Here is a 14,786-nt window from a genome sequence, read left to right on the forward strand (position 1 = left end):
CCCTCATCTGCTGTAGACTGCACAGTGGCTTTTTCTCTTTTTTGTTTTTTTTTGTATTTTCTCTGGATAAATGAAATCAAGCGAGTTTTACTCCGCCGAGAGGTAGCAATTGACTTCTAATGTCTCCGCAAGAAGGAAATGGCTCTATGTGCATTGCTGATTACATGCTCATGATGTATCCCTGGGTGCTGTACAAATAGCATTTAGACTACAGAGGCTTTTAACAATTTCTTTATGCAAATAGACAGTCTTCCAGTTGCTGCCAACCACAGCTGCTGTTGCCACCCTTGCGATGTTGAATTCAGCTCCTGTTGTAATGGATCAGCCGGAGATGCCACATCCAGAGCCGCCAGCTCTGGCGTGCGGACTAGAGCAGGCATCTGCCGTATCTTTACGTGAGCAGAATTGGGTTGTGGGTGCGCATGGATAGGTATTTTCTGCTCCTGAGGCACCAGGCAACTGCGCAGTGCTTCAAACGCGGAGGCTGAACCAGGTCCTTCTCCCAGAGTGCCCATGCCTATCTGCCTAGGACTGATTTGCGTTTGCTGAGTCGATCTGCAGGCTGATGATCAGATTCTTCTGTTATAAGCCTACCTGTTGCAGGAGGCTTTCTATTTCAACCCTATGGTGCTCGATTCCTAGACCCACTGCATTTTTTCTGAGACCTTGGAGTGGTTTTGACCTTTAAGGTGTCTTTGGCGTTTAGAGCATCCTGGCTGGAAACCTGATTAAATAAGCTACCTCCCAGCGTTTGCCTTTTGATGTTACAAAACTCAAAGGCATTACGCTGCAGACAACAGCATTAGTGTTTGGTTTGTTACAACAGCACCTCCTATGACCGTGCTCTGGAAAAAATTTCCACACGTCCCTGACGTCACTGCCATTTGCTTTACGCTGCCTGGATACCAAAGAGTGCTTTAACTCCTGGAGCACCACGTTACTTCACCCAGCTCTGCCCTTCAGCCCTGGCTGCCTCCTCTGCCTCTGGTGCACAAGAGGAAGACAAGAGGATGGAGTGCCTTTCTGACAGTGTTCCTCAGCCTCTGTGTCGCTGGCTGTCCCTCCTGCTTGCCTGTCTTTCATAGACTTTAAACGACCAGAACAGCCAGCTTTCATTGTGAGGCTTCTCCAGTGAGGTAGCTTTATTTTTTTATGATGGGGCTGGGGAGTGAGGAGAAATACTTCCACCTACTCCTTCCTCCCCTTTCCTTGTCGCTCATCACTTCAGGTCCTTCAAATAAACCACGTCTGTTTTGTTTGTAACTAGATAAGGACAGTCTGAGATCAAGCAGGCTCACTCTCAAGTACTCTTTGGCCTCTGCTTTTTCCTGCAGCCTGATTAGCATATAGTTGCTTGGCATGGGCTGGTTTATCCTTGTGGGCAGCCTGGTGATGCGTAGTATGGCATGTTACTGTGCAGTTAAGCAGTTGAGATAATCCTTGTAAACTGGTAACTGATACCCGGAGTCTGAGCCATTCTGCATCTCTAGTCTCTTCTCTGTTCTTCCTACCCTCTGCCCCCCGCCCCAAGATTGTTCAAGATATTCCCTTTAGACCGAAACTACATCCAATCTTTCTTTATTATTCACTCTTTAATTGGTGTGACCAGTGCCAGAGTGCCTTTGTAGGTACACAAGGCTGGTGAATCTGCAGTACTGTGACATGTTATGAGTACTTTCCTACATTTGAGATGGAGTACTGGAGCTAATTTGGGCCTGAATTCTGTTCCTGTTGTCTTTATTGGAAGTGATAGCTTGAATTACTAGGAGACATCAGGCTTTACAATTGCTTGTAAACCTGAATGAAACATTTACTGCTACTGTTCCCAGAAATAGCTCTGAACCCCAAGCACATCCATAGTATGGCCTTTTACTCTTGGGCACTTGGATCACAATCTGTCAGATGCAAGAACCCGCTTTGGTAGTTCTGGGTCAGCCAAGGGATCCTTTAAAATACGAGGGAATGTGGTTTAGTCTTTATGATCCCAAATCCTGATTCGTGGATTTCTAGATTTTCAGGGACTCATGCTTTCTGCCCCCCAAACAACTGGAGTGATTTACATTTCCTGTCTGCATCAGGGCGTAATCTCACTGTTACCTATATGTCTGTCTGAATTCAGTGTGCTGGCTCTTCCTTATAAGTGGCAAAGGTGGGAAATTCTGTCCTGAAACGTGACTGCTGTGAGGGCTTGATTTGATTTCTCTTTCTGTTTGTTTTCTCTTGCAGTTAAGATCCTCCTCTTCTATGTCATCTTCTACGGTTGCCTGGCAGGTATATTCATTGGGACCATCCAAGTGATGTTGCTCACTGTCAGTGAATTTGAGCCCAAATACCAGGATCGAGTGGCACCTCCAGGTAACTAAATAGGAGGCCTGTGTTTGACTTGGTGCAAGCTGTTCTGGGGAGGCGGGGTTGGTTACTCACCTCAAGAAGGAGGATGAAATAAGCATGTCGTTGCTGCAACACATATTTGTAGGGGGTGGGTATGTTCTCAGCCTTCTGTGTTAGCAGTACTGGGGCTCGAAGGCAATCCTGCTAGATTTAAAGGTTGCATCACATGAAAGATGTCTCCTCTCTGAGAGGAGCTTAAACTTGGTTTGCTTTTCCCTTCCCCTGTGCCAAAGTGATGGAGTGAGGAACTGGCTGTATGAGGAAGCTAAGTTCAGTTTTTCTTTCTTCATAGCTACTCTGTTCACATGGGTAAGTGAAAGGGACAAAGGCAAAATGTTGGGTTTTTTTGGTGGAACTGGCATGCACAAGGAGGAATCCCAGTTCTGGTTGTGCTTACTGACTTGTATTATCCAACACTGAACTACAGTGTGTGATCTAGAGGTGGGGGTAGCCTCCACTAGTGGGTATTTCAGTTGACTGCGTCGTGGGAGGTTAAAGGTGGGTCTTTTAGCTGCTATTGTATGACCTGTCTTTACACAGACAAAAGAAATCTCTGCTCAAAATTAAAATGATGGCCTTAGCAGTGTCTGTGGCCCGCCTGCCTTGGGTGGGGGCAAATGGAGTGAGTAGCCCTTGCCGCAGGTTCCCTGCTCCGCCTGTCCAGGCTGCGCTGCGCTATCCGATCCCGCCGCAGCCAGCGGCGGCTCAGAGCGCGGGGGGGGAGCTGCGCAACTGCTGCTTTCCCACATCACAAATGACCTTGAGGCTGCTTGGCACTGGGGATCCTAACGATCCGTCTCCAGTTGCTCTGTAAAACAGTTCAGAAGCTTTTAATAACAGTGGTATTTAAGTGACAATTGTGAGGCTGATGGCTTGTAGCTACAGAAGTTGGCTCTGGTGCTGCACTGTCTTACAGCCCTGCCGTATGCAGTGCTGTGAATCTCTGCCCTAAACACAGGGAATGAATGTCGCCATCACCAAATGGTGTTATATCTGGGCGAAGGATCATCTTTTGCAAATAAGTGCTTTTCCACCAGCACTTTTTAAAGACAGAACAGAGACTGGAACTGCTGTTTTAGAGTGTGGCACTTCTTCGTGTACCACCATGGCTGTGGTAAATGCTGCCTTAAGCACTGAAAGTGGTCTTTTCATCTCTAGCGGGCCCTGACATTTGCAGGAAAGACTGTCACTGATACTGCCCAGCTGCATCTGAAAAGCCAACATGGCTAATGGTGGGGTAGTTGTTACTTAATAATGTATTTTTCCCCGGCTGAAGTCCAGTGGTCTCACCAGACATGAAATAATTAGTGAAGAAGCCCATGGATCTTGGGTCTCATCCAGATAGACCTGCTGTTTAGCCAGATGTCACATAATTACTCGTTCTAGATAAACTGTTTGCTTTCTGTGAAATAGCAGTTTACAATCCAATTTCAAAGCAACTCTGGTAAAATTTCTGTGAAAGATTTCGGCCTGCGGAGGATTTTTATTCATCTCTTAATTGCATACTGCACCAGTTTTTCTGGGGCTCTTTTTTTTCCTAAACAAAGAAAAGGAATTGAATTTCAAGACGCTCTTGTAGCGTGTACTGCAGGAATCAAAATGGAGGAACAATGAAAAGGTTATTGGGAATCTTTTGTAATGGGCTTTTAGGACATGTACTGAAATCAAGGAGAACGAAATCCAGCTCCCTGAATATATGACAGTGGGCAGCCAGTAAACAAGAGCTTTGAACCAAGCTGCAGTGTCACATGCGTACAACTTCAAGGAAATAATTATTACATTAATAGCACTGGGCCCTTTTGCAGGGCATTATGCGACAGCTTCTTCTACAGATGTGGACAAGCTGGGTGTAAGGCATCGTGCAGGCTGGCTCTTTCTGTCCAGTATGTTCCTTGTCCTGTAGCACAGCAGCCATTAGACCACAAGTCAAAAATAGCCCTTTGATGTAAGCTTTCAGAGAGATGGACATGGTAGCGAGTTGCTGCACTGCTGTCTTTGGGAGGTCAGCAATGCCTATATTCCCCTGCTGTGCAGGATTCTCCCCTGTGCTGCAAGCACAACTGCTGCTCTTACAATGAACACACATGGGACCAGGTTCACTGCTGCACTTGGTGAGCACCAAACTTAAATTTTTTGTGATCTAAGACATCTGTAGATGATTAACTGTATAAAATAGGATGTTGTGCAATTCTAATTCCTAGTTCTTGTGGGAAAATTTGCAAGCTGAGTAAGTATATTGGCAGCTTGATAAAGCCCTGGATTTTCTAGGAAGCCAGAAAACCGGGTTTTATTCTTGTTAGAATGCTCTGTCCTTCTTGGGCAAGTCCCTGTTGTGTCAGCCCAGAATATCCGAGAAAGGGGGAACTAGACTTCCCTTCAGGGTTTGCAGGAAAAAATGCTGTAGGGGCTGCTAGAATATCATTCTTGTTCCAAAATACAACAGATTTCGTAACAGCAACAGAACCTACAGGGTGTTTTATTGAGTTATTGACATGGGTATAACATTGAAAGCCATAAAGTGCTATTTTTGTAGCCAAGTGTCATTAATATGGTAATTGGTTTCTGCATTGAACACAACAGGAATGTTATGCAGGGCTTCAGGGCAAGCTGAGTATTGTACCTTTCCATTATACTATTTTTTTCCTTCTTTTGTCTTGCGGTGGGGGAAGGGATGGTGCAGTTCACCTTGTCCAGCCCTGCCATTGCGACAGCCCCACCTCCCAGCTCCACGTGTGCTGCAGGCTCGGACTCCACTTTAAGCACAGAGGACTTACCCTGCTAATAGGGAAGGATGAGGATATTGCCTCCTAAACAGTGTACTGAGTGTTTAAAAAATAATCCTCCCTTCTCCTCCTCCCCTTCCCCATCCCAATATCAATTGGGCTGTGTCTCCTGCCATCTTGTGGTGCGAATCCCGTGGAACAGCATCTGGTTATCCCATCCCTGGGGCTGGCACAGGGGACAGAGCTCACTGCTGCCTGAGGCACTTTGTAAGTGGTATCTGGAAGGAAGAATTCCCGCCAGGGGATTTCAGGTGTCCCTGCTTCAAGTGCTGCCTGGGCAGTGAGTGCGTCATGGAAAAGGCTGCTCTGGTATGTGTCCCCCACTTGGTTTATTTAGCCTGGAGAGCAGCAGGGAGGTGGCAGGAAGGCCTCAAAGGAGCATGTGCTCCCTCCTGTGAAGTTGCACTTCCTTGCTTCTATCTCTTGTTGTCTCAGCACCTATGCTTGGAAACATCTCTGAATCTCAATTCCAGGCATGTTACTATCAACCAGGTTTTGCTGCATTTGTAGAACACTTGCACCTGCTTTTTGCACTTTGGGGGTTAAGTAGAGGGTGACTGGAAGCTTGGAAGGGCATTGCTTGGTATGGAGGCTTTTAAAATCTATCCTCGTTTAGTGAGCTGGTGGGGGAAGGTAGGATGTCGTGATCACTGAGTTTGTCATCTGTGTCATCCCAGGAGTGTTCAGACTCATTCTGAACCAAGATTACATGGTGCTTAGAAATGACCATTGTATCATGAAGCAAGAGAGGTTACTACAGACTTATACAACCATTCCTAATAACAAGCCTGACTTCCCACTATTAGTTTCTTCCTCTTCACCCTGAGGACACATTCACCTAAAGTCTTACTCTTACAGCTTAAAATGATAAAATCTCTGTGGAGAATTGTTTTTTAAATGAACTTGAATAAATGTGATTTTAATCTGCAACAGTATTTTGGAAGTGGAACTGTAGCTGAAAAAAAACCCAAGTGACTTTACGTGCATTTTTTTTGGTATTTCATATCCTTGTATACTCACAGAAAACCAACAGAAAGTGGTGTCCATTCCCAAGTCAAGGCATCACTCATCATTTGTGTGGACAGTGTCAGTCAAGTGAAGATGGGAATGAATCATTTCCCAGCAAGAAACTCTTAAGAGCCAACTGCAGCGGCTTTCTAGATTGTCAGTATTTTAGCAATAAGCTGATTCCTTCCTGTGGGAGGAAGAGCATCACCACACGTGACACCATCGTGCATCTCTGGTAATAACATGAGATACGGAGCCGTGTGCATACATTGTAGTCTGAAGGTGGGGAGAGGGTTTAGACTCCTGGCTGTGAAAGCACTTGAGGCTTTGTTTCTTTTCTTCCATAGGACTTCCTCATGTGCATGAAGCCCCTTAGAGCTTCATTCATGCCAGTAACTCAGTGGAGCCACACACTTACTTGGATGTCTAGTAGCCCATGGGAGGTAGCACTGTAATGGCTCAGATTAGTAATTTTTTTTCTTGTCCCTTCTTGCTTCAGTTACCCAGTGGAGGTGATTGTTGCAGAAAGGTTAGTGTTCTCCAGAGGTTACTTTCTGTCATCATACAACACACTTGTTTTTTTACACAAGATTGCTTAAGAAGAATTCAATGATTGTTCTGCTCTGATAACAGCACTGAAGCTTTTATTTTGGCCACGAGATGTACAGATGGAAAACAAAGAAGGAAGTAATAGATCAGTGCTTAGGGCTCTGCACTCAGTCAGTTGCAGGCATGTCAGAAAGGAGGTTGTGGTGGAAGCCACTAAGTAATAACTTTATCCTAATTTTACAAATGTATTTTTCATGACAAGTCTTTCATCTTCATGAAGATTTACTTCCTTGCTTCATAAGTGGGAAGATTGATCTCCACTTTGCTCTTGTCCTAAACAAAGAAAGCACTGCTGTACCAAAGCCTGGTCTAGTCTAGTTCATCAGAGTACCTGCAAATGCCCCCAGTTAGGCAGAAAGTAGCCCAGTGATGGCCACAGGCTACTTGGCAGGAATGGTGGTTCCCTTGTGCTGGCTGCTGGAAGAGCTTTGTGGTGGTACTGCCTGGGCTTCAGTGCAGTTCTGTGTGGATGCTTTGGGATTGGAGTCTGTTCTCCCAGCCAAGTCACTTGTCCATGGGCAGAGGGCTGGCTTTGGACTGTACCTATCAGTGGCCAGGCTCTCCTAAAGAGAGAACAGGGATGTTCTGGGTGGCTTTTACAGATGGCAGGGTGTGTGTTGCTGACCTTCACTTCACCTTTGCCAGGCCTGTGTGGGTGCCCTTATGTGTTACCTTGGCCAAGACAGGAAAGAGAGGTGGGGAGGTGCTGAGTAAAACTAACAGCTTAACTTGCCTGACCAAGCTTAACAAAAAGCCATGCTTTCTTGAATTTTTTTTTTTTAACATATGTACACTTGAATGACACACCTGTAACTTGAACTCTGGAAAAGGCAGACCTGGGAAGAGTACCCAACGTCTGGCCTGCCTCTCCTGCAATTCTAGACAGCCATTTCAGGTGACTCTGAGCCTGTTGCTTCCCAGCTGAGTGGTAACATGAGAAAGGCTTGGCAGAATAGGATTTAAGTCCCTTACTAAAGTGGAATCTGGTGTATTTATTCTACATATATTTATAACTGTTTGTGAAGCAAGAAAACAAGTAATTGCTTGAAAGGGGGTTGAAAGCCAATGTTTGGAAGGCAGGATATAATTTTGCTAGTAGAATAGTAAGTTGCTTCTAAACTTTTGACACTCAGCCTCGTCCGTTTGTATCAGAGGGAGTCTTGGGCAGTTAAAGCTGCTTCATGGAATAAAATGGGAAACACTCAAGCTCCTTGCTGGATGTCTCGCAATCTTTAGTGGCTGGGAACTGCTTTTAGGGGAACAAAGCTAATCTTTGTCCTAGGTTACAAATTCCAAGTTAGTGGGGGGGGTGTGGTCGGTGGGGGCGTGGTGAGTTGGTTTGAGGAGGGACTAAGCAGAAGCACTTAACTAGCTTTGGAAAAATTGCTGGAGTCACAAGCTCTTGTGGGTTGGGGCCAACCAGCTAAGCTGCTGGAGTTTTGCACCAGAGGAACTTGTTGGCAACAGGCCTGTTCTGAAAGCTGTCGAAGCAAATGCTGCTCCCCTGCTCCTTTTCTTGATCTTACTAAAATGAAGATGACAAACTGAAATGAAGTCAAGACCTCAATATTTACTGTGGCTGCCATAAAAGCAGCATGAACTCGGTTCCCATTACTTAAGTTTTAAAGTGTTAGCCATGTGTCAATATATTCAATTAAAATGTGACCTAAACATTGCACAGGAGCAACCACTTCCAAGTTCCACAATGAAGGGAAAAGAAGTTGGTGCTTTTCATCATCTGGAGGCATTTCTTGTCTATAGTCCCTTCTCTTTTCCATGCATTATTTTTCTATTCATCCTCCTAAAGTTTAAAGCAGAGCCAGTTAATACAGTTCAGAATCTGGAGAGTCTTTTAAACAAAGTCTTCTGTGTAGTGGCATTTCCTACTCACCTACTTGGTGATGAGCTTCTGATGAGAGAGCTCAGAAGATGAGTTCTGCAGCCAGAAATACCCACTTAGGCAGTGAGAAAAGCGGAGGCAGCTATCAGGCTGATGAGTTTACTGAGGGAGAAAATGTCTCCTGCCCTGCATCCTACAAGACTACACAAAGGCAATGTGGATTACAGCTAGTGACATGACTTGGGGAACCTCTCTTGTCTTTTATTGCAAGGGTTTATGAGTGGACAGCTCAGATGTATCCTAAACACAGTGTGTTTTGCAGGCTTTTAAGTCAACCTGTTAGGGATATGTACATTCTGTGTGGTTGGTCTTGCATGCAGACAGCTTCCCTTCTGCCCTTGAGGAGGAGGTGGAAGTGCATGGTGGACCTGTGGTTGACTTTTTCTTGAGGAGAGCCTTGACTTGTAGCCTCCCTTCTGTATTTTGTGGGTTTTGTCTGCTTACCTAATGCAAACATTGTGATAAATATGCAAGACTGTTATTAGAAAGAGGAGATATGAACTTCTCTAGTGAGCTCAAGCTGTTTTTCAAAGTTCATAAGTCTGAAAAACAGAGCTTATTATTAAGAGTTATGTTCTTGGTGTGCATTGTATTGCCTGGAGGCTGTGTAACCCTGAGGTGTACTTAATGTTTTCTTCCTGATTTTGCTTTTCTTAGGACTGACTCAAGTCCCTCAGGTTCAAAAGACAGAAATTTCCTTTACTTTTGGTGATGCCAAAAGTTACGATGCGTATGTAAGGAACCTCGAGAATTTCTTAAAGGACTACAGTGCTGATCAACAAACTGAAAACATAGTATTTCAGGACTGTGGGGGTAAGTCTCGATTGTTTCCTATAGGATTCTGACTGATGCTTCTGTGTCAGGTTCACCAGAAGCTGAGAGTGAGCAGTGGTGGGCTTGGTCTTCAGCTGTTCCCTTTATTGCTGCATGTTGGTAAACTGGCAGGTTCTGGTTTCAGTCATATGGCTGCTCATTAATTTTGTTTGGACAAGACCACAGCTTATTGTAGAGGTTATATGGCTGGCTCCAACATTTCACTTGGAGAAAGTTGCAGCTGACTCTCTGAAGCACGTGGTGCTGACCTTATCCTCTCTGAAAGCCATGGGGGTTTTACTCACCACTTTGCTAAACCCACTGTTGGTCCTCTTGAGGAGATGCAGCCAAACATCTGGGAAGTGTTAACCTTTAATAGGTTATATCGAATCATGTAAATGAGACTATCACCTCATAATATGTGCATATCAAATCTGAGGGGAACCTGCTTGTAAAAGGTGACCAAAAAAAAAAGAATCTCTGAGCCAGGTGATTTCAAATCTTCTCTTGTGTTCTGGAAGTTATAAAACAAATCCCTGTGAAAAGTTGCTGGTCTGGGACCAGCCCCCACGTGGCAGGCAGCTGTGTGTAGGTCTGTGGTGTCACTTAACTGCCTGGGCAAGGGGGAAATCCAAACTACACTGGGAAGTATAAACATTGCTGTTCCTGACAAGCAAAAGATCACATTGCATATGGTTTCCTTTTCATTCCCCTGCTGTGACAGACACACCTTCTGACTACAAAGAGAGAGGACCATATAATGATGTCCAGGGTCAGAAGAAGGTCTGCAAATTCAAACGTGAATGGCTGGAAAACTGTTCTGGATTAAGCGATCCCACCTTTGGGTACAGGGATGGCAAACCATGCATCCTTGTCAAGCTCAACAGAATTATTGGCTTCAAACCTCAGGCAAGTATCTCTTCCCTTTCTAGCAGAAGCTACTGATCAGGAGGAGGAGTTGGCTGCAGGTTTGCTGTGCCTGCTTTTGAGTCTCTGGAAAGAGATCAGTATTAAGCCCTTTCTGCAGAGGATAAATTTTGAGACCATTTAAGTAATTGAGTTTAAAACACTTTTCATTACAAAGCAGTGAAAACTGGTGCACATCAAGATGGTAACAAGTAGCAGTGAACCACATAGTACAGCTTCCTGGTTATTGATCTGGTAACTTCTGAGCCTGCTAATGGAGTTCCTGTAACAGGCTGTTTTGTTCAAACCATAAACCCCATTTTAAATTACTGTATGATTCCATAGGACCATCCCAGACCAACTCTATCTGTAGTAACATTAGTACTTTGTGTCATGCCCTGATCCATTCCATTCTTTCCTCAGGCAGTGTAGACTTGTCTGCCTTGCTAAAACTGCTTAATTAAATGATGGAGTGCTAATATTAACAACCAGACTGAAACACAGGTTATAAAGAGTAAACCACATTTGAAAGTCAGGCACAGCTGCAAGAACGGTGAGGAGATCTATAGGTTATTTAATATGATTTCCCAAAGGCTATAGGATGTCTCTGTCACCTGGTTGCTCTGTGCTGCACCTGAAGGCAAATTTGCAGTAATGCTGAAGGATGTTAATCTGGACATGCAATGGCTTTTATTTCTGGGTTTTTTCCCCAACACATTTAGATGCTAAAAATTTCTTCAAGAATTCAGTGTCAATGTGCTGTTGAATAAGGTGGCATGCAAAACCTGCCACTCCATCTTCTGTAATGGAGAACAGTGCAAATGGTGTGCTACGCTGTCTTCACCACCATCTGTCAGGGCAGTCGAGGACAGGGAATGGTGCAGTCTAGCTAACAAGTCCTGAGGAACATTATTCTTCTAGTGGAGCCTGTCCCATGCTAAAATAAATGAGTTTAATTCTGGTTTATCTGTTTTGTGGTGAAAACAGTGAGTGCATTTTAGAAGGAATGTGCTGTGCTTGGTATGTAGTGGCTGTGGGATGACACGAGGTGTGCATGTTTGGCTGGGGAAGTGAAGGGCTTGGTGTGTTCCTCTTTTCTTTGCCATGGAGCTCTGGAGAGCTCCAGACTGCATTAGACAGGAGGTTCTAGTCAAGGAATGACTTTTCATGTTTCATATAGAAATGACATGTGTATCCAAGGCAGTATTTGTATTCCTCATTACATGCTCAGCAGAGACACTGTAACTCTTGCGCTGGGCAAGGTGTGTGTAAAGCAGATCTGAAACTGCAAGGTTGTCAAGCAAAACTACTGCACTTAGAGACCAAAGACCAACTGGGTTAATGGTTGGGCTATCAGAGTTGGCACTCACACCCTGCCCTGACACCCAGAGCTTTTGTCCTTCCTTGTAGGTGGTGTCGAAGTTCAGCAACACAGGGTGTGACTGCCACTCTTTGCTCTTTCTTCTGCATTTCCAGTTCTGACTGCACACACCTGGCAGGCGGGTGGCAAATCTTCCACAGTGCATCTCTTCCTGCCACTGCCTGAGCTTTGCACAAACAAGCCCTGCTAGCTATAGGCACTCTGCTGTGAAACGCTTACCCCAGTGGCACCAGGGAATTAAAAATAGCCTGACCAACTTGTATCCACAGCAGGTAAAGCTGTAAGAACAGACAACAGTTCTGCTTGGGTTAAGTTCTCCTGGTTTTAGTTGTGTTACACTACTTGTCTGTCCCAAGAACTGCCAGGAACTGTTGCCTCTGGAACTGCTCTAGAAAGGATTCCAGTTAACGTGTTCAGTTCTGCTGACCTTTGCTGCCACAAAGGTACTCTGATCTGCAGAGGAGGGTCCACTCTGTAATGTCCCCTTGTTCTGGATTTTTTCTAGGCTCCAGAAAACGAGAGCCTCCCTGTCGAGGTTATGGCAAAATACAACCAATATCTCATCCCAGTTCACTGCGCTGCCAAGGTAAGTTGAAATATAATAGAGCAGAGTCATGAAGCTGCAGGGGATGACAAAGTCTTTGTCCAAGCACAGTTACCCCTCTCTGCCTTTCCACAGACATATGGGGTGGTTCTTGCTTGGGGTATCTCCCCCTCCAGAACAGAAGCTACTCGAAGTCCCACTGTTGGATGAGTTTGTGCTGCCCTCACAGTGGGCGGTAAAAGTAGGGCCAGATAGCTAAAGGTATCCTGAGAAGTAGCCATTTTGCTTTCAGGTGCTGTACTGGACCTGAAAAAGGGATTCCAGGGAAGAGATTTCATACTTGGCATTTGTAAAGCAGCTGAGAAAGAGCAAACTTTAGCCAAAGGTTGTGCATTGATGCGACAGGAAGCTGTGGCAGTTTCCAGTTGCATATAGTGGCTGTAGTTTTAAATAAAGCAAGACCCTTTTCCTGTCTGAGGTGTGCAGGAAGGTGCTTATTGTGTGTGCCCTGATTAGATATCACTGACTTGTCCTCTCTACCACTGGGACATCCTCGTGCTGCCAAGGTGGGGGGTCAGTGATGACCAAAGCAGAGGTCGCAGTCTTGCTGGAAAACAAACGCCACTAGGGAAAAGGGCTGCCAAAGGAGGAGCGTGGGTGATTGTCATTGCTTGTGCTTCCTTTTCCCACCTCTAGCGAGATGAAGATGCAGACAAAATAGGCACGGTGGAGTACTACGGGATGGGCGGCTACCCCGGCTTTGGCCTGCAGTACTACCCCTACTACGGCAAACTGCTGCAGCCGCGGTACCTGCAGCCGCTCGTGGCCGTGCAGTTCACCAACCTGACCTACGACACGGAGGTGCGCGTGGAGTGCAGGGCCTATGGGCAGAACATCGTCTACAGCGACAAGGACCGCTTCCAGGGACGCTTTGATATTAAATTTGACATAAAAAGCAGCTGATTGTAAGCACAACTCTCTTCCTCCCCCCTCCTCCTCCTCCTCCTCCTAGCCATTTAAAAAGGTTAAAAAAAAAAAAAAGAACAAAAAAGAAAACCTACTAGTCTTGAACAAACTGTCATACGTATGGGACCTACACGTAATCTATATGCTTTACACTAGCTTTCTGCATTTACTAGGTTAGAATGTAAACAAAGTGTAGCAATAGCGACAAATATTTATTCTACTGTAAATGACAAAAGAAAACAAAATTGAGCCTTGGGACATGCCCATTTTTACTGTAAATTATGATTCCATAACTGACTTGTAGTAAGCAGTGTTTCTGGCCCCTAAGTATTGCTGCCTTGTGTATTTTATTTAGTGTACAGTACTATAGGTGCATACTCTGGTCATTTTTCAAGCCATGTATTGTATCTGTTTTCTACTTCTTGTGAGCAAAGATTTTTGCTGTCCAAGGTGTAAATACTCAATGGGACTAGAACTGGCATGATACTTCTCATTATTTTGTTCCTTTTCAAAGAAAGGCCCACCTGTGAGATGATATTTAACAGCACTCCATAAGGCTTCTGGCTTTTCTGTGGTGTTAGGGTATTTTATTTGGAGGGGTGGCAGGGGAAACTAACTTAAGTGAAGATAAAGAGAATAGATGATTGTGTACTGTGCTTTGTAGCGAATGCTGTCTCTCCACCTCTTCCCTCATCCTCCTGTATGCTGTGTGAGAGACTGGGTCAGGCTATCACTTTACTCGGTGATAGGCATAACTCTTTGCTTTGTATATTTTCTTTTCTTTCTCTTTTTTTTTCCTGCTGAAGGCATCGCACACTGTGGTGCTAATGTCTTTATTGAATGTTTTAGCCATTTTCATGGTGGAAGAATTTTATATTTATGCAGTTGTACAATTTTATTTTTTCTGCAAGAAAGTGTAATGTATGAAATAAACCAAAGTCACATGTTTGAAAATAAAACTTTATTTTAAACTTTATAAAAGCAATGCAGTACCCCATAGAATGGTGTTAAATGTTGTCTAAAGTGCAAAACTCTATGTTCTAACATGTAATAATAGCCAGGAGTACAGTGCTCTTGTTGATCTTGTATTTCAGTCAGGTTGAAACATTGGACAAATAAATGAATGAACACACTGTTCTGTGTGCGTCTTTTGCAAGGGGTGAGGTGAGGATGGAGGCTGTTAGTTGTCCAGAATCTTGAAGAAGTACTGCACCTATTTCAAAGAGAAAATACACTTTTATCAGTCCCAGATGGTCTCAGTGTAAGGGAGTTGAAACATCTGAAACCTTGAGCTGTTACACATTAGCGCTGGTGTCTGTTAGTTACTTGTTATCCCCTCTCCTGGCCACGGAACCCAAGAAGTCTATTCCCTGTTACTGCAAGCTCTCCACAGCTGGAGGCACAGGCCATGTGTTCTAGCCATAACTACAAGTAAAATGGTTGATCCTCAGTGCAGGTTAAAGCTTCCTGAGGCAGTGTGTGCTG

At 44.7% G+C, this 14,786-nt stretch overlaps 2 protein-coding genes across 3 annotated transcripts in view; one reads left to right on the forward strand and one right to left on the reverse strand.

Annotated features, from left to right (window-relative positions):
* Positions 1 to 14,434, forward strand: part of ATP1B1 (ATPase Na+/K+ transporting subunit beta 1) — a 24,867-nt gene extending 10,433 nt beyond the window's left edge. The window contains exons 3-7 of the mRNA XM_018074473.2: positions 2,227 to 2,355; positions 9,349 to 9,504; positions 10,229 to 10,413; positions 12,297 to 12,377; positions 13,032 to 14,434. Coding sequence (XP_017929962.2) covers positions 2,227 to 2,355; positions 9,349 to 9,504; positions 10,229 to 10,413; positions 12,297 to 12,377; positions 13,032 to 13,298 — 818 coding nt within the window. The 3' untranslated portion in view covers positions 13,299 to 14,434. The remainder of the gene's footprint in view (positions 1 to 2,226; positions 2,356 to 9,348; positions 9,505 to 10,228; positions 10,414 to 12,296; positions 12,378 to 13,031) is intronic.
* Positions 14,089 to 14,786, reverse strand: part of NME7 (NME/NM23 family member 7) — a 76,027-nt gene continuing 75,329 nt past the window's right edge. For both annotated transcript variants that reach the window (XM_018074619.2, XM_018074618.2), the window contains exon 12: positions 14,089 to 14,514. In XM_018074619.2, coding sequence (XP_017930108.2) covers positions 14,482 to 14,514 — 33 coding nt within the window. In that variant the 3' untranslated portion in view covers positions 14,089 to 14,481. The remainder of the gene's footprint in view (positions 14,515 to 14,786) is intronic.

This window comes from Manacus vitellinus, unplaced genomic scaffold (genome assembly GCF_001715985.3).
Source record: "Manacus vitellinus isolate BGI_N305 unplaced genomic scaffold, ASM171598v3 scaffold_28_pilon, whole genome shotgun sequence".
In the NCBI taxonomy this organism is placed as follows: Eukaryota; Metazoa; Chordata; class Aves; order Passeriformes; family Pipridae; genus Manacus; species Manacus vitellinus.